The following is a 21074-nucleotide window of genomic DNA, read 5'->3' as shown; positions in this document are numbered from 1 at the left end:
TATTCCTGATGTATTCTGATATTCCTATGGTATTCCCGATGTATTCTGATATTCCTATGGTATTCCTGATGTATTCTGATATTCCTATGGTATTCCCGATGTATTCTGATATTCCTCTGGTATTCCTGATGTATTCTGATATTCCTATGGTATTCCTGATGTATTCTGATATTCCTATGGTATTCCTGATGTATTCTGATATTCCTATGGTATTCCTGATGTATTCTGATATTCCTATGGTATTCCTGATGTATTCTGATATTCATATGGTATTCCCGATGTATTCTGATATTCCTATGGTATTCCCGATGTATTCTGATATTCCTATGGTATTCCTGATGTATTCTGATATTCCTATGGTATTCCTGATGTATTCTGATATTCCTGAAGCATTCTGATATTCCTCTGGTGTTCTGATACAAATTCTCTCCACTTCACCCTGCCTGATGAAGCCTCTGGCTAGCCTGCTAGGACCTACTCACCAAGGTCTTGCTCTAACCCGTCCTAACACCACGTCGCATATTGAGGTATACTCTTCACCTACGGCCAAAACCTGTCGTACTGGAAAATGGAAGCGGCTCGCGACATTGACGTACTGTCCCGTTTTCTGTTGGTGGGGTTGCCTGGTTTGGTTGGGATAAAGGGCGCATTGGTAGGACAGTTTCTGGACGTCGGGGACGCTCGCGAGAATGGGTTGTGGTCACTTAGGTGGGTGAGTGGTGCTGGTTCTCTCTGTTCCTGCCTCGCCCCTCTATGTTCCTGCCTCGCCCCTCCCTGTTCCTGCCTCGCCCCTCCCTGTTCCTGCCTCGCCCCTCCCTGTTCCTGTCTCGCCCCTCCCTGTTCCTGCCTCGCCCCTCTATGTTCCTGCCTCGCCCCTCCCTGTTCCTGCCTCGCCCCTCCCTGTTCCTGCCTCGCCCCTCTATGTTCCTGCCTCGCCCCTCCCTGTTCCTGCCTCGCCCCTCCCTGTTCCTGCCTCGCCCCCTCCCCCCCTATCATACAACAGCTTGTAGTTCGTGTATAGGATAGACCTTGAGTGCTTGTTGATGGGTGGTGGGGGGGGGGGGATCCCTCCTTGTGGTAGTCCCTCTCTAGGGGGGGTCCTCCCTGGGGGAGTTGTCTCCCTCTACATGGTAGCGGGCCCTTGGTAACGACGCCCTCCTTAACAACGGTAATGAGGAACAGTGAGAGAGGTAGTGAGAGACAAGGAAAGGGAGAGAGAGAGTGAAGGGAAGGTTGAGAGAGAAGGGGAACCGATGGTGGAAGCACACAACCACACACACACACACCCACACACCCACACACACACACACACACACACACACACACACACACACACACACACACACACACACACACACACACACACACACACACACCACGAGCGTATCTCTCAACCTGTAACTACACTTAGGTAATTACACCCACACACTTCTCATTAGAGAGAAGCATGGGGATGAAGGGCTCACGAAGGGACAGGACCCAGTGGGGCTGCAGTACCCAGGACTGAGAGAGAGACTGTGCTACCCTGCAAACTGATCCAGACACACTCCTCAAGTGACCCGATAAACGGCTTCTAGAATTTAACTCAGCCAAATGCAAAGTTATGAGGATAGAATCAGACGACCTGTACTGCAGTATTGAGCATTGTCATTAGCTAATTACATTAAAAAACTAAAACACACGTGGGAGTAGACATAACTCCAGATCTAATGCCAGAAGCATTAAAAACAAAAGGAGCATTTCGGGACCAATATGCAACATATGTAAGACCCATTCTTCAATATGCAGCTCTTGCGTGGACCCTTTCACTTGAATACCAATGAGAGTAAACAAGAAAAGGTCCAAAGATAGGTAAGAAGTTTTTTATTTATTTATTTTCTCTGTTCTTGCTCTCTTCTGTTCCCTTCTTCCTCGTTCGTCTCAGTTTTATCTTTGGGTTTAAATGTTTTCTGTTCTCATCTGTTTGAAACGTCACTTGACATTCTCTGTTCCTTCCATTCTTCTGTCAGATCACTTTCCCTCTTACACTTTATTTTCGCTGTTCCTTACTCTCCCAGCTCCCTTCCTGTTCTCCGTTCCTGACGTGGCCCCATCTTTCTCTCTAGTCGTAATGTATGTGGCTACTATATATATATATATATATATATATATATATATATATATATATATATATATATATATATATATATATATATATATATATATATATATGTCGTACCTAGTAGCCAGAACGCACTTCTCAGCCTACTGTGCAAGGCCCGATTTGCCTAATAAGCCAAGTTTTCTTGAATTAATTGTTTTTCGACTACCTAACCTACCTAACCTAACCTAACCTAACTTTTTGGGTACCTAACCTAACCTAACCTATAAAGATAGGTTAGGTTAGGTTGGGTTGGTTAGGTTCGGTCATATATCTACGTTAATTTTAACTCCAATAAAAAAAATTGACCTCATACATAATGAAATGGGTAGCTTTATCATTTCATAAGAAAAAAATTAGAGAAAATATATTAATTCATGAAAACTTGGCTTATTAGGCAAATCGGACCTTGCATAGTAGGCCGAGAAGTGCGTTCTGGCTACTAGGTACGACATATATATATATATATATATATATATATATATATATATATATATATATATATATATATATATATATGTATATATGTATATATGTATATATGTATAGTCCCCCATATACATTATAGTCGTAATAGTATATAGTCGTTATGGCTTGGCGCTTTCCCCCTGATAATTCTCTCCCTATCCCATTTTCTATCTTGCCTATCCGATCTCTTCATCCCTCTCCCCCCCCCCTTCTCCTGCCCCTTCCCCCCCAGCACGCTCTTACCCTCCCTGGCAGTCATATATATTCCTAAACCACCTTGTATCTCTCCTTTAAAAGGTCCATTCACAGTGGAAGTGGTTTAGAGATGTCGAGCAGTTGTGTGGTGATGAGTCCATCTGTGTGGAGCAGCCTCATTACCGGCACCTCGCACGCACGCACGCACGCACGCACGCACGCACACACACACACACACACACACACACACACACACACACACACACACACACACACACACACACACTACACTGGCTGTGGTGTAGCAGCGAGAGAGGGTACAGGCGGGGAGATATGATACAGGATAGTGATGAGGATACAGGATAGTGATGTATCCTGTATCATCATTTGTGTGATGATGATACAGGATAGTGATGAGGATACAGGATAGAGGGAATACAAGCGGGGGGAAGGGGAAGACACCACAGAGAGTGCCACACTCCTTCTGGCACCACGGGGGCCAGGTGGCACCACGGGGCCATGTGACATCTCGGGGCCAGGTGGCACCACGGGGCCAGGTGGCACCACGGAGGCCAGGTGGCACCACGGGGCCAGGTGGCACCACGGAGGCCAGGTGGCACCACGGGGCCAGGTGGCACCACGGAGGCCAGGTGGCACCACGGGGGCCAGGTGGCACCACGGGGGCCAGGTGGCACCACGGGGCCAGGTGGCACCACGGGGCCAGGTGGCACCACGGGGCCAGGTGGCACCACGGGGCCAGGTGGCACCACGGGGGCCAGGTGGCACCACGGGGGCCAGGTGGCACCACGGGGGCCAGGTGGCACCACGGGGGCCAGGTGGCACCACGGGGGCCAGGTGGCACCACGGGGGCCAGGTGGCACCACGGGGCCAGGTGGCACCACGGGGCCAGGTGGCACCACGGGGGCCAGGTGGCACCACGGGGGCTAGGTGGCACCACGGGGCCAGGTGGCACCACGGGGCCAGGTGGCACCACGGAGGCCAGGTGGCACCACGGGGCCAGGTGGCACCACGGAGGCCAGGTGGCACCACGGGGCCAGGTGGCACCACGGGGCCAGGTGGCACCACGGGGCCAGGTGGCACCACGCAGGCCAGGTGGCACCACGGGGCCAGGTGGCACCACGGGGCCAGGTGGCACCACGGAGACCAGGTGGCACCACGGGGCCAGGTGGCACCACGGGGCCAGGTGGCACCACGGGGCCAGGTGGCACCACGGAGGCCAGGTGGCACCACGGGGCCAGGTGGCACATGATCCCTCACAATGAACAAATCCACAGAATTCCTGGCCGCATGTGTAAGGATTGCGGGCCGCATGTGTAAGGATTGCGGGCCGCATGCGGACCCGCATATTCCCGGTCTAAACAATTGCAATGTTTTCCTTCTGAGTAAGGGATTGTTCCAGTAATCAGTGTCCCCACGGCCCGGTCTCTGACCAGGCCTCCTGGTTGATGGTCTGGTCAACCAGGCTGTTAGCCGCCGCTGCTAGCTATCTGACTTAACAGTCATAGCCCGGTGGATCAGGTATCCTTTAGACGTGTTTGAAGCTGAGAAAAAAAACAGCTGCAAGAGGAGTAAACACCTGCAAGATAAATAGTGTCATTATATAATTCTTTCCACCAATCAGCTGTATCCTATCGTAACTGTCGCGCCAAAACTTGTAGCCAATCGTGGAGGTTAAGCAGGAGTCTCTGCATGCCTGGACCAATCCCAGCGAGCCTGTGAGGGAAGCTTCCCCTCCCCGAGGCATTTCGGCCAATCAAACCCAGCAACGTAGTCAGTCGTGATTGGTTAGACTCGTGATGACGCAATCAAATATTCTAGAACATGCTGTGGTCGTTTGGTTTATAGACTGAGCAATATTTGAAATGTGAGATATTAACGAGCACAAGTAAGCTATAACAGCCTATTGTAGATGGTAAGTTGAACGACTGTATGACTCCGGGAAGTTGACACGAGTTTATTAGGTCAAGAGGTTCCTTAACAAGGGGGGGAGGGGAGAGAGGGAGAGAGAGAGAGAGAGAGAGAGAGAGAGAGAGAGAGAGAGAGAGAGAGAGAGAGAGAGAGAGAGAGAGAGAGAGAGAGAAAAGAGAAAGAGAGAGAGACAGAGAGAGAGACAGAGAGCGAGACAGAGAGCGAGAGAGAGAGAGAGAGAGAGAGAGAGAGAGAGAGAGAGAGAGAGAGAGAGAGAGAGAGAGAGAGAGAGAGAGAGAGAGAGAGAGGGGGAGAGAGAGAGACATACGTCAAGGGGTTTAAGACGTCTCGACCAATTTGGAGGAGCTCGTCTGACTTCTCCAGAGACGCTCCCTACAAGTTCAGGTCATCCCTTGACCTCCACGGTCCAGGTAGTGTGTGTGTGTGTACTCACCTATTTGTACTCACCTAGTTGTGTCTGCAGGATCGAGCACTGACTCTTGGATCCCGCCTTTCGAGCCATCGGTTGTTTACAGCAATGACTCCGGTCCTATTTCCCTATCATATCTAGTTTTAAAATTATGAATAGTATTTGCTTCCACAACCTGTTCCTTAAGTGCATTCCATTTTTCCACTACTCTCACGCTAAAAGAAAACTTCCTAACATCTCTGTGACTCATCTGAGTTTCCAGCTTCCACCCATGTCCCCTCGTTCTGTTACTATTCCGTGTGAACATTTCGTCTATGTTCACTCTGTTAATCCCCCTGAGTATTTTATACGTTCCTATCATGTCCCCCCTCTCCCTTCTTTTTTCTAGTGTCGTAAGGCTCAGTTCCTTCAGGGGCTCCTCATACCCCATCCCTTGTATCTCTGGGACGAGTCTCGTTGCAAACTTCTGAACCTTTTCCAGTTTCCTTATGTGTTTCTTCAGGTGGAGACTCCATGATGGGGGACATATTCTAAGACTGGCCTCACGTAGGCAGTGTAAAGCGCCCTAAATGCCTCCTTACTTAGGTTTCTGAATGATGTTCTAACTTTTGCCAGTGTAGAGTACGCTGCTGTTGATATCCTATTTATATGTTTCTCAGGAGATAGATTAGGTGTTGCGTCTACGTCCAGGTCTCTTTCACGCGTCGTTACAGGTAGGCTGTTCCCCTTCATTGTGTACTGTCCCTTTGGTCTCCTATCACCTAGTCCCATTTCCGTAACTTTATATTTGCTTGTGTTGAACTCCAGTAGCCATTTCTCTGACCATCTCTGCAACCTGTTCAGGCCCTCTTGGAGGATCCTGCAATCCTCATATGTCACAACTCTTCTCATCAACTTTGCGTCATCCGCGAACATCGACATGTAGGACTCTACTCCTGTAAACAAGTCGTTAACGTATATTAGAAATAGAATTGGTCTCAGCACCAATCCTTGCGGTACTCCACTTGTTACTGTTCGCCAGTCCGACTTCTCGCCCCTTACCGTAACTCTGGCTCCTTCCTGTTAGGTAGTTCCTTATCCATGCTAGGACCTTTCCCCCCACCCCCGCCTGCCTCTCGAGCTTGAACAGCAGTTTCATGTGCGGTACTGTATCAAAGGCTTTTTGGCAGTCGAGAAATATGCAGTGTGCCCAACCTTCTCTGTCCTGCCTTATCCTCGTTATTTTATCATAGAATTCCAAAAGGTTTGTTAGGGAAGATTTCTCTTTCCGGAACCCATGTTGATGTTTGTTTACAAACCTTACGTTTCTCTAAGTGTGATGGTGTGTGTGTGTGTGTGTGTGTGTGTGTGTGTGTGTGTGTGTGTGCGCGCGTGTGCGTGTGCGTGTGTGTGCGTATGCGTATGCGTGTGTGTGTGTGTGTGTGTGTGTGTGTGTGTGTGTGTGTGTGTGTGTGTGTGTGTGTGTGTGTGTGTGTGTGTCTGTCTGTTTATCATTTGTTATTTGTATTTACTCTTTGTGTCTGCTGAATCGAGCTATTAGCCCTTGAACCTCGCCTTCCTAACCAATCTATTTTTCCTCTATTATGTCTTCTACATATATTTCTCTCTAAAACACACACACACAGAGGAAGCAGCCCGTAGCAGCTGTCTAACTCCCAGGTACCTAGTTACTGCTGGGTGAAACTGTGCGTGCGTGTGGTTGGGAGAGTAGGTTAGCGAGCAACAATGGCACGAGTGCAGTTTCTGTCCCATATGGCATTGATCCGCTCTTGCCTAACCACCTTCACCAGGTGTAGGGATAGTTTAGCATTTTATTTATATTGTCTAAACAAAGGAGAACTCTAGAGGGGAGTCATTCCCCTCTAGTGCTTGTGCTTGTTCAGCATCGTTCCGTTCTGTGCTTGTTCAGGTGACCCCAGAGGGCAGTTGAGGACGATGTGTGACGACCATCAACACAGGTTGTGTGTTTAAACAAGCACGGCCCTGGCCATCGTATTGGCTGCCCTCCCCCCCTCTCCCCTTCCACTTTCTTACCCTCTGTTCCCCTCGTCCCGATGGTCGTAACTAGTTCAATGTGTTCACAATGTCGTAACGACTGTTTCTGTTACATGAACTAGTGCTTGCTCTGTGGGGGTCAATATTAAGGTCATGGAGTTCCAATCAATGAAGTAGGTAAGGCCCGGCCCCCAGGGGAAATTAATTGCCAGAAAGTGTGAATCATTATAAATGGTCAACAATCTAGAAAGATCAATCACCCTACTACAACAAGGTAAAAAAGGTACTCCGGTTGAAACCCTTAATATATATAATTTATTAACCCTAATTCCCCCCCCCCCAAGCACAATAAATACCTTACCACCTCGATCTTCCGTTAATTGCCTGAATCCACCAGAGCAGGAGACGAGGGTTTCACCCAGCAGTACTAGAGGTAACGTCTACTTTCCTTAATGTTGTTGGTGTTGAAGATTCGCTCCCTGGAACAAAAAGTTCCAATTAGCACGGACTATGGCGAGCCCGTAGTGGACTTTTTTTCCCTTAAGGGCAGAACACAACACGTGGTAACATGTGACCAGGAGCAGCCACCCCACAGGCAACACTCGGGGCTCAACACTCCGCCCTACAGAATCACTAACTACTCTTACAACAATTAATGACACGGTAACATTAACAGATAATTATCTTGTAGTTAAAGAACAACAACAACAACGTACAAGAATGTAACAACTCTTGTATATATCTCAAAAAAAAAAAAAAAAGCGTCCAGACCTAACAGCCACCAGTAGACAAGACCATAACCCCCCCCCCCCCCCATGCGGTTGCTGCCTAAGTCAGTTAACTGATCGTACAGTAACAATTACTAATCTGGTTAAAACTAAGCTGGTTAACTTAGTTTATTTGTTACTAGTCAATTCATAGCATAACTAACATCCTAGCTTTATGCTACACTAACATTGAATTATCACAGAGAATACCAGCTCTGAGAGCATCAAGTTGTTCCTACGTCTGGCAGGGAAGTGGAACCATCAACTAAGCACAAGTTTCATGTCCTCTTGAATATTTAAACGGCCACAGCTTTCACACCTACAAAAAAAAACCCACACATCAATTAATTCTCTATAATTTAACTAAACACAATCCCATACATAATCCCAACCAATCAGAGCCAATCACTAGAAAATACTAAAGTGAATGGTCCCTACATGAATGTTAAACTGGACCAATATGAACCTGGTTTCTTTGCCGTGGCAATTAAGACCCCCCCCCCCAGGGGGTCGTAACAGTTCCCCAGTGTCCTTAAGTCATAACTACTGGCCTGGTGGTCGTAACTATCCCAGCTCGCACGTTCTGTTAGTCAGAGAGAGGCGGGGGGATAGTCCCAGTAGTAAGACAAGAGGCGGGGGGGGGGGGGGACTCACTTTAGGCCTCAGCCTCCCATGGGGCTGGGGGGGATAGAGGGGTCTGGAGGCTAGGACGAGGGGATAGAGGGTTTCTGGAGGCTAGGACGAGGGGATAGAGGGGTCTGGAGGCTAGGACGAGGGGATAGAGGGTTTCTGGAGGCTAGGACGAGGGGATAGAGGGATCTGGAGGCTAGGATGAGGGGGTAGAGGGGTCTGGAGGCTAGGACGAGGGGATAGAGGGATCTGGAGGCTAGGATGAGGGGATAGTGGGGTCTGGAGGCTAGGACGAGGGGATAGAGGGGTCTGGAGGCTAGGACGAGGGGATAGAGGGGTCTGGAGGCTGAGACGAGGGGATAGAGGGGTCTGGAGGCTAGGACAAGGGGATAGAGGGGTCTGGAGGCTAGGACGAGGGGATAGAGGGGTCTGGAGGCTAGGACGAGGGGACAGAGGGGTCTGGAGGCTAGGACGAGGGGATAGAGGGGTCTGGAGGCTAGGATGAGGGGATAGAGGGGTCTGGAGGCTAGGATGAGGGGATAGAGGGGTCTGGAGGCTAGGACGAGGGGATAGAGGGGTCTGGAGGCTAGGACGAGGGGATAGAGGGGTCTGGAGGCTAGGACGAGGGGATAGAGGGGTCTGGAGGCTAGGACGAGGGGTCTGGAGGCTGGGACGAGGGGATAGAGGGGTCTGGAGGCTAGGACGAGGGGATAGAGGGGTCTGGAGGCTAGGACGAGGGGATAGAGGGGTCTGGAGGCTAGGACGAGGGGATAGAGGGGTCTGGAGGCTGGGACGAGGGGATAGAGGGGTCTGGAGGCTAGGACGAGGGGATAGAGGGGTCTGGAGGCTGGGACGAGGGGATAGAGGGGTCTGGAGGCTGGGACGAGGGGATAGAGGGGTCTGGAGGCTAGGACGAGGGGATAGAGGGGTCTGGAGGCTGGGACGAGGGGATAGAGGAGGCTGCATGGAGGCTGCTATATAAACCACAGCCCAGTCTTCTTCTCTTCCCAAAATGGAGAAATTTAGTGAGAAAAAGACAGATGTAAATAACGGAAGTGAACATAGAAATAAGAAAAATCTGTAAACAAACTGTGAATAAGAGGTATTGGTGCTTGAATTATTGGGTACAAATGTGTATATTTGGTGTATTTTAACTTTAATTGGTGTATGAAATACAATATTTTGTTTTTTCTTCCAGGTTAGTCACCAACCACTCTATACGTGTTCGCTCGTCGTACTGTGAGTAATTAGTAGTTGTATTTAAACAGTTGTAGTTAGAAATTTACGTTAACATTAATTCCAATTTTTGTATACATTAAAAGATTTGGGTTTATTTCGGAATTTATTTTTTTAGAAATAAAGATTTCGTATATTATTACAAATGTAGAAAAGGTAAGTTTGGTTTGAATGTTTTTTTTTAAATAATGACAGAAATTCAGGTTTCGGAAGATTTGTTGAACATTTAAATATTGTTTGGAAGTATTTATTGAAAAATTTCCACGTGTTGGTAGAAAATGGTGAATAAATTTGAATATGTGTGTGAACTTTTGACAAATGTTAAAGAATGGTATTTTTACACTGTGATTGGCCTGTCAGTCATGTTGTCAACGAGAGCTCTCAACCACCTGTCATATTGTTAGTGACAGCTCCTGGCCGCCAGTCACGTCGTCAGTGACTGCTCCGAACTAGGGAAACGGAGTACCTAACGGACTGGAAACATCGGGTCATACGACAGACGCGTCGTCAAACACTAAGGATGTGAACGTTAATATTTCATAAAGGATCATCCCTATGTCCGTTACTGTTCCTCACCTCTGGAAAGTTAAAACCAAAGAGTACTGTAAAATGCTACAGGGAAAAAAATATCCAGGAGTGTGTAGGCTGTTAGACTTCAACTCTAACAAGTGTAAGGTAATGAAATCTAGAAAGGGTGATTGGAGAACAGAAGGAATTTAGATCTTAAGGGTCAAGAAACTACAGGAATAGGAAAGATAAGACAAGCCGGTAGATCAGGGCAGCAGGATAAAAAGCTGGCCATATTGACGCCCCCAAGAAGGCGCGAGAGGTGTGTGTCGGGGGCCATAATGGTGGGTGGTGATGACTGTAAATATTGGTACACGGGGGACACAATGAGGAGATCAACCCGGGCACGTTGATGAGTGATAAGCGCGCCATTGACGGTGGGCGCTGCTGGAGCCCCACCCAACACGGCCTCTGAACCCGCCTCATCACGGAGAACTCTTTACCTTTAACTTCCCCGAGGGGTAACGAGGGTGTCTCCCAAGGCACACGCACTACCGGATGAACCATGATGAGCTCAAAAAAGAACCTCAGTATCTATTGAAGCCATGCAATGGGATCGAAGCTCGGGACTCCAGAGTGTGGGTTCTATTTCTCGTAAAAAAAAAAAAAAAAAAAAAAAAAAAACTTGGGTTGTGGTGCTGTGTGGTTCCTTGCAAGCTCCACCGTCTGGTGGTACTCCAGATTGGGATCCTTTAGCGGGTTATATCGTGGTTCAGTGGGTAGTGCATGTGTCTGTGGTGTCCATGGACGAGAGTTCGATCCCATGCTATAGCCTCACTAGTAACACATATCTATCTATTCTATCTGATCCCAAGATAGTTTGGGAAAGAGTTCCGAAGGGCCCTTCGAGGGTGACACATCGTCACTTATACGATGCTTGATGGCTACTTGATACCTTGTACACTAATACGTCGCATTTATTACGGACCAACACGTTCAAATAGCGACGTATTATTACACATTCAAGCACCGTAATATTGACGTATTCTACGCATCGGCCTCGATAAGTTAGGTGGGTTGCTTGGGTTTGTACGTTTCCGGTTAGGTTAGGGTACGTTCGGTACAACGGTCACATTTCTGACGAAGTGGCTAGTTGAGTGGAGGAGCCGAGGAGTGGTGACCGTACAGGGGAGCTGTGGCGCCTGTCAGGTGTGTCCAGCATATTGGCAAAGAGTGATGTAATCCTCTGAGATGTAATCCTCGGTAGTGTAATCCTCTGTGATGCAACGCTACGCGATGTAATCCTCCCTGGTGTAATCCTCTATCATGTAATCCTCCGCGATATAGTCCTCCATTATGTAATCCTCCCGGGGTGTAATCCTCCATGATGTAAACCTTCATCATGTAATCCTCCATTATATAATCCTCAATTATGTAATCCTCCCTGGTGTAATCCCCCCTGGTGTAATCTTCCATCATATAATCCACCGTGATATAATCCTCCATGATGTAAACCACCATGATGAAATCCTTCTGGGTGTAATCCTTCGCGATATAATCCTCCATGGTGTAATCCTCCATCATGTAATCCACGGGTTCCAGCTGGACATGGGAGTCTTGACCCCACCTGGAGACGTCGTCGTCGTCGTCGTCTCCGGCTCCGTTTATAGTCCCCAAAAGAAGAGGACCAGGTCTCTCCCGGCGACCACCAGTACTCTAGTCCTCCCTCCGTGAGAACGGGTGGACAGGGTATGATCAGAGAATACCTGCTGGGATAGCAGGATGGAGTGAAGTGTCCAACCACTTGGTGAGCTGTAGTTACAGTTAGCTGGTGAGCTGAAGTTACAGTTAGCTGGTGAGCTGTAGTTACAGTTAGCAGGTGAGGTGTAGTTACAGTTAGCAGGTGAGGTGTAGTTACAGTTAGCTGGTGAGGTGTAGTTACAGTTGGCTGGTGAGGTGTAGTTACAGTTAGCTGGTGAGGTGTAGTTACAGTTAGCTGGTGAGGTGTAGTTACAGTTAGCTGGTGAGGTGTAGTTACAGTTGGCTGGTGAGGTGTAGTTACAGTTAGCTGGTGAGGTGTAGTTACAGTTAGCTGGTGAGGTGTAGTTACAGTTGGCTGGTGAGGTGTAGTTACAGTTAGCTGGTGAGGTGTAGTTACAGTTGGCTGGTGAGGTGTAGTTACAGTTAGCTGGTGAGGTGTAGTTACAGTTAGCAGGTGAGGTGTAGTTACAGTTAGCTGGTGAGGTGTAGTTACAGTTGGCTGGTGAGGTGTAGTTACAGTTAGCTGGTGAGGTGTAGTTACAGTTAGCAGGTGAGGTGTAGTTACAGTTAGCTGGTGAGGTGTAGTTACAGTTAGCTGTAGTTATAGTTAGCTGGTGAGGTGTAGTTACCGTTAGCTGGTGAGCTGTAGTTACAGTTAGCTGGTGAGGTGTAGTTACAGTTATCTGGTGAGGTGTAGTTACAGTTAGCTGTAGTTATAGTTAGCTGGTGAGGTGTAGTTACAGTTAGCTGGTGAGCTGTAGTTACAGTTAGCTGGTGAGGTGTAGTTACAGTTAGCTGGTGAGGTGTAGTTACAGTTAGCTGGTGAGCTATAGTTACAGTTAGCTGGTGAGGTGTAGTTACAGTTAGCTGGTGAGGTGTAGTTACAGTTAGCTGGTGAGGTGTAGTTACAGTTAGCTGGTGAGCTATAGTTACAGTTAGCTGGTGAGGTGTAGTTACAGTTAGCTGGTGAGGTGTAGTTACAGTTAGCTGGTGAGCTATAGTTACAGTTAGCTGGTGAGCTATAGTTACAGTTAGCTGGTGAGCTGTAGTTACAGTTAGCTGGTGAGCTGTAGTTACAGTTGGCTGGTGAGCTGTAGTTACAGTTAGCTGGTGAGCTGTAGTTACAGTTGGCTGGTGAGCTGTAGTTACAGTTAGCTGGTGAGGTGTAGTTACAGTTGGCTGGTGAGCTATAGTTACAGTTAGCTGGTGAGGTGTAGTTACAGTTATCTGGTGAGGTGTAGTTACAGTTAGCTGGTGAGGTGTAGTTACAGTTAGCTGTAGTTATAGTTAGCTGGTGAGGTGTAGTTACAGTTAGCTGGTGAGCTGTAGTTACAGTTAGCTGGTGAGGTGTAGTTACAGTTAGCTGGTGAGGTGTAGTTACAGTTAGCTGGTGAGCTATAGTTACAGTTAGCTGGTGAGGTGTAGTTACAGTTAGCTGGTGAGGTGTAGTTACAGTTAGCTGGTGAGCTATAGTTACAGTTAGCTGGTGAGGTGTAGTTACAGTGAGCTGGTGAGGTGTAGTTACAGTTAGCTGGTGAGCTATAGTTACAGTTAGCTGGTGAGCTATAGTTACAGTTAGCTGGTGAGCTGTAGTTACAGTTAGCTGGTGAGCTGTAGTTACAGTTGGCTGGTGAGCTGTAGTTACAGTTAGCTGGTGAGCTGTAGTTACAGTTGGCTGGTGAGCTGTAGTTACAGTTAGCTGGTGAGGTGTAGTTACAGTTGGCTGGTGAGCTATAGTTACAGTTAGCTGGTGAGGTGTAGTTACAGTTAGCTGGTGAGGTGTAGTTACAGTTAGCTGGTGAGGTGTAGTTACAGTTAGCTGGTGAGGTGTAGTTACAGTTAGCTGGTGAGCTGTAGTTACAGTTAGCTGGTGAGGTGTAGTTACAGTTAGCTGGTGAGGTGTAGTTACAGTTAGCTGGTGAGGTGTAGTTACAGTTAGCTGGTGAGCTGTAGTTACAGTTAGCTGGTGAGGTGTAGTTACAGTTCCCTGGTGAGGTGTAGTTACAGTTAGCTGGTGAGCTATAGTTACAGTTAGCTGGTGAGGTGTAGTTACAGTTAGCTGGGGAGGTGTAGTTACAGTTAGCTGGTGAGGTGTAGTTACAGTTAGCTGGTGAGCTATAGTTACAGTTAGCTGGTGAGGAGTAGTTACAGTTAGCTGGTGAGGTGTAGTTACAGTTAGCTGGTGAGGTGTAGTTACAGTTAGCTGGTGAGGTGTAGTTACAGTTAGCTGGTGAGCTATAGTTACAGTTAGCTGGTGAGCTGTAGTTACAGTTCCCTGGTGAGGTGTAGTTACAGTTAGCTGGTGAGGTGTAGTTTCAGTTAGCTGGTGAGCTGTAGTTACAGTTCCCTGGTGAGGTGTAGTTACAGTTAGCTGGTGAGGTGTAGTTTCAGTTAGCTGGTGAGCTATAGTTACAGTTAGCTGGTGAGCTATAGTTACAGTTAGTTGGTGAGCTATAGTTACAGTTAGCTGGTGAGCTATAGTTACAGTTAGCTGGTAAGGTGTAGTTACAGTTAGCTGGTGAGCTATAGTTACAGTTAGCTGGTGAGCTATAGTTACAGTTCCCTGGTGAGCTATAGTTACAGTCCACGTCTCCCGGGAGCGCTGGTTCCTGTACCCAGGCCTACTACAGTCATCCATAGTCGCGTGTCTACCCGTACAGATACCTGCCACATAAGCCTAGACACCAGTGCAGGTGTAGTCTTGTAACTCTTGCACCTGTGAATGTGCAAGAGTTACATGAAGGGGTAACTCAAGAGAATGTCAAGGGATAAACAGGGGCTTTTAAGACCAAACCAGCTTGGATATCAATCACTGGTGGGAGCAGAACCGTCAGGGAATATGATCCTGACATACAAGATACGCAAGAGCGTTGAAGTACAAGTAAGTAAATTCCCCAGTCATGGTGTGAGTGTTGAGCATGGGTAATGGTTTGGAGGAAGAGGTAGATGAGGAAATAAGTAGCTTCGAGGGCAAATAACTCCAAAAATCGTGGAAGATTCTCTCTCTTTCTCTCTCACACACACACACACACACACACACACACACACACACACACACACACACGCACGCCGCACACGCATTAACACCAATACCAACATAATAGATCACACCACATCAACACCACATCATCACCACATCAACACCACATCAACACCACACATCACACATCAACACCACACATCACACCACATTAACACCACACATCACACAACATCAACACCACACATCAACACCACACATCACACCACATCAACACCACACATTACACATCAACACCACACATCACACCACATCAACACCACACATCAACGCCACACATCACACCACATCAACACCACACATCACACCACATCAACACCACACATCACACATCAACACCACACAACACACCACATCAACACCACACATCACACCACATCAACACCACACAACACACCACATCAACACCACACATCACACCACATCAACACCACACATCACACATCAACACCACACAACACACCACATCAACACCACACATCACACCACATCAACACCACACAACACACCACATCAACACCACACATCACACCACATCAACACCACACATCACACATCAAGACCACACAACACACCACATCAACACCACACATCACACATCAACACCACACATCACACCACATCACACATCAACACCACACATCACACCACATCAACACCACACATCACACATCAACACACACCACACCACATCAACACCAAACAACACACATCAACATCACACATCAACACCACACCACACATCAACACCACACATCACACATCAACACACATCACACCACATCAACACCACACATCACACATCAACACACATCACACCACATCAACACCACACATCAACACCACACATCAACACCACACATCAACACCACACATCAACACCACACATCACACCACATCAACACCACACATCACACATTAACACCACACATCACACCACACATCACACATCAACACCACACATCACACCACATCAACACCACACATCACACCACATCAACACCACACATCAACACCACACATCACACCACACATCAACACCACACATCAACACCACACCAACACCACACATCAACATCACACATCAACACCACACATCAACACCACACATCACACCACATCAACACCACACCAACACCACACATCAACACCACACATCAACACCACACATCAACACCACACATCAACACCACACATCAACACCACACATCAACACCACACATCACACCACATCAACACCACACCAACACCACACATCAACACCACACATCAACACCACACATCAACACCACACATCACACCACACATCAACATCACACATCAACACCACACCAACACCACACATCAACATCACACATCACACCACATCAACACCACACATCAACACCAGACATCACACCACACATCAACACCACACATCAACACCACACCAACACCACACATCAACACCACACATCACACCACACATCACACCACATCAACATCACACATCAACACCACACATCACACATCAACACCACACATCACACCACATCAACATCACACATCAACACCACACATCAACACCACACATCAACACCACACATCAACACCACACATCAACATCACACATCAACACCACATCAACACCACATCAACACCACACATCACACCACATCAACACCACACATCACACCACATCAACACCACACATCACACCACACATCACACCACATCAACACCACACATCAACACCACACCAACACCACACTTCAACATCACACATCAACACCACACATCACACATCAACACCACACATCACACATCACACCACACATCACACCACATCAACATCACACATCAACACCACACATCAACACCACACATCAACACCACACATCAACACCACACATCACACCACACATCACACCACATCAACATCACACATCAACACCACACATCAACACCACACATCAACACCACACATCACACCACATCAACACCACACATCAACATCACACATCAACACCACACATCAACACCACACATCAACATCACACATCAACACCACACATCAACACCACACATCAACATCACATATCAACATCACACATCAACACCACACATCAACACCACACATCAACACCACACATCAACACCACACATCAACATCACACATCAACACCACACATCAACACCACACATCAACACCACACATCAACACCACACATCAACACCACACATCAACACCACACATCAACATCACACATCAACACCACACATCAACACCACACATCAACATCACACATCAACACCACACATCAACACCACACATCAACATCACACATCAACACCACACATCAACACCACACATCAACATCACACATCAACACCACACATCAACACCACACATCAACACCACACATCAACACCACACATCAACACCACACATCAACACCACACATCAACATCACACATCAACACCACACATCAACATCACACATCAACACCACACATCAACACCACACATCAACACCACACATCAACACCACACATCAACACCACACATCAACACCACACATCAACACCACACATCAACACCACACATCAACATCACACATCAACATCACACATCAACACCACACATCAACACCACACATCAACATCACACATCAACACCACACATCAACATCACACATCAACACCACACATCAACATCACACATCAACACCACACATCAACACCACACATCAACACCACACATCAACACCACACATCAACACCACACATCAACACCACACATCAACACCACACATCAACACCACACATCAACACCACACATCAACACCACACATCAACACCACACATCAACATCACACATCAACACCACACATCAACATCACACATCAACACCACACATCAACATCACACATCAACACCACACATCAACATCACACATCAACACCACACATCAACATCACACACCACACATCAACACCACACATCAACATCACACATCAACACCACACATCAACATCACACATCAACACCACACATCAACATCACACATCAACACCACACATCAACACCACACATCAACATCACACATCAACACCACACATCAACACCACACATCAACATCACACATCAACACCACACATCAACATCACACATCACACCACACCAACACCACACATCAACACCACACATCAACATCACACATCAACACCACACATCAACATCACACACCACACATCAACACCACACATCAACACCACACATCAACATCACACATCAACACCACACATCAACACCACACATCAACACCACACATCAACACCACACATCAACACCACACATCAACACCACACATCAACACCACACATCAACATCACACATCAACACCACACATCAACATCACACATCAACACCACACATCAACATCACACACCACACATCAACACCACACATCAACACCACACATCAACACCACACATCAACACCACACATCAACACCACACATCAACACCACACATCACACCACATCAACACCACACATCACACCACATCAACACCACACATCAACACCACACATCACACCACATCAACAACAGTCCACAAATATACAGAAGTAATCCCCAGCTTCCCGGCATATTAAATTCTGAGGAAGAGTTAGCCTTGGGCAGCTTTACTCTGAGGCAGCTTTAGTCTTAGGCAACTTTAGCCTTAGGCAACTTTAGCCTGAGGCAACTTTAGCCTGAGGCAACTTTAGCCTGAGGCAACTTTAGCCTGAGGCAACTTTAGCCTGAGGCAACTTTAGCATGAAACAGCTTTTGCTTGAGGTGTTGTGGGAAAGCAGCAAATAATTTCCGAAATCAGCAGCACATCAATACACAATTTGTTTGTGTATTGTGTTTTAAAAATAATAAACACTTATTAAAGACTGACGGACGCCCCAAGAGGACCCAATCTTCCCCCTCGTGCAAATGTTTAATGTTGAATTAGACGTGACTCTTTATGTGGGGCGGGGGACATGCTGATAGGCTTTTAAAGATAATTGATGGAACAAATGTCGGGATGTGGCTTAACTGTGGTCGGTGCTTCCTGATATTAGAGCTCTCTCTCTCACTCTCTCTCTCTCTCTCTCTCTCTCTCTCTCTCTCTCTCTCTCTCTCTCTCTCTCTCTCTCTCTCTCTCTCTCTCTCTCTCTCTCTCTCTCTCTCTCAGGCCTCGAGGAAGGTGTCGAATTTGGGCAGAAATCTAATCTCGTTCATTAGTTGGAAGAAATCTTAAAAGTCTCGAAGACTTTTTTTCTCTCTCTCTCGGCCTAGTTTACTGGCGTGAATTCGAGCTTGTGTACGAATGTCTGTAAATCTTCTGTTCTTTCTCAATCAATCAATGAAGTCAGAGCTGTTGCTAAGAGTTAAATTATGATATATATTTGTTTAAGAGTTATGCATATAAGAGAGGAATTGATTATAAGGGACCTGTACCATATAAAAGATATTTTCCCTCTCCTTTCTTCCCCTTCCCTTTCTTTCCCTCTTTCCTTCCCCTCTACCTCTTGCCTCAGTGCTGGGTAGGGCAAGAAAATATGTCCACCATCACCTATCTTTGTGTTTTAACATGAGAGGGCGATAGTCATGGCAGACCGTTTTCTATGACTCCTGGGATACGGTAACTATCCAACCCGTCCTCTTAAAAAGAACGTCACTTTTGGCTGGTATGTGCGCTATGGCTAAATTTGGACGTAATTTGAAATGAAATCGACTCACAAAAGTGACCACTATCACTCCTCGGATACGATAACTATGACTTCTGGGATACGATAACTATCACTCCTGGGATACGATAACTACCACTCCTTGGATACTATAACTACCACTCCTGGGATATGGTAACTACCACTCCTGGGATATTATAACTCCCACTCCTGGGATACGATAACTGTCACTCCTGGGATATGGTAACTACCACTCCTGGGATATTATAACTCCCACTCCTGGGATACGATAACTGTCACTCCTGGGATATGGTAACTACCACTCCTGGGATTCGGTAAATGATTCTCGTGCGTAATGATTACAAGAGTCTCTTTCTTGTAATCATTCTCGTGCGTCTATCGTACGTGGTTCAAGAGATATCGTGCCTTATATCGTGTGGATATCGTGCCTTATATCGTGTGGCTATCGTGCCTTCATAAAGCATATTTGCGTACGCGCCGTGCGTATCGCATCCGTCTTGAGGGACCGGAAGTATTGTAGCGTGTGTCGTATCGACGATTCTTAAAATTGCCTTCCCCGGCCCTCGGCAAAATCTGTGGAGAATCGGGTTCGTAATTTGCATTAAATTTTGCGAGGGACGTTGTGCGTTGTGGCGTTATGGGGTGGAGATCAGGGGAGGTGGTGGGGGGGGGGGGTTGTCTGTGTGTGTGTGTGTGTGTGTCTCTCTCTCTCTCTCTCCTGAATAACAATTTTATAATGAATGTGAACACACAATTCACTTACGTTTTCACTGAGCCATGACGTCGTTAACGACAACGAGAGTTCGCTGAAAACAGATTTTTTTGGGTGTGTATTTTCTCCCAGCACGAGGAAATGGTTCATTTTTAGTTCGTGTTCTCTCTTTATATTTTGCATTTCGTAAAGTTTGACGATTTGGAATTTTTTACGTTTTCATACACGGACACGCACTTACGGACGCACTTACCAGAAATCGGCACAACCAATGGTCAAGATCAAGCACACTTGTAACAAAGAGTGTTACAGAGAGGAAATAGTGAGGAAATAGTTCCCATTGAAGAACTACCCATAGTTAGGTCGGAGAGACCAGATCATCATCCACCCCTTATCCTTCATCATCCACCCCTTATCCTTCAGAAATAAGCATGCAGGAACAACTACCCCATCGAGAAAAACATGAGGAGTCCGGTGATGATCAGCATCGATGTCATGTACACAAATGCAGATCTAATTACAAATAAAGTAGTCGAGTCAC

General features: G+C 47.0%; 2 protein-coding genes across 3 annotated transcripts in view; one reads left to right on the top strand and one right to left on the bottom strand.

Annotated features, from left to right (window-relative positions):
• Nucleotides 1-21074, top strand: part of Tk (Tachykinin) — a 269943-nt gene that overhangs the window by 61612 nt on the left and 187257 nt on the right. The gene's annotated exons all lie outside the window — the stretch shown is intronic.
• On the bottom strand, nt 12650-14696 carry LOC123748599 (proteoglycan 4-like). Its single transcript, XM_069322272.1, has 2 exons — nt 13440-14696; nt 12650-13309 (listed from the first exon to the last, which is right to left on the bottom strand). Exons 1-2 carry the CDS (start codon nt 14694-14696, stop codon nt 12650-12652), a joined length of 1917 nt encoding a protein of 638 aa, XP_069178373.1.

This window comes from Procambarus clarkii, chromosome 10 (assembly GCF_040958095.1).
Source record: "Procambarus clarkii isolate CNS0578487 chromosome 10, FALCON_Pclarkii_2.0, whole genome shotgun sequence".
Classification (NCBI taxonomy): domain Eukaryota; kingdom Metazoa; phylum Arthropoda; class Malacostraca; order Decapoda; family Cambaridae; genus Procambarus; species Procambarus clarkii.
This window is presented reverse-complemented; position numbering and strand designations above follow the sequence as displayed.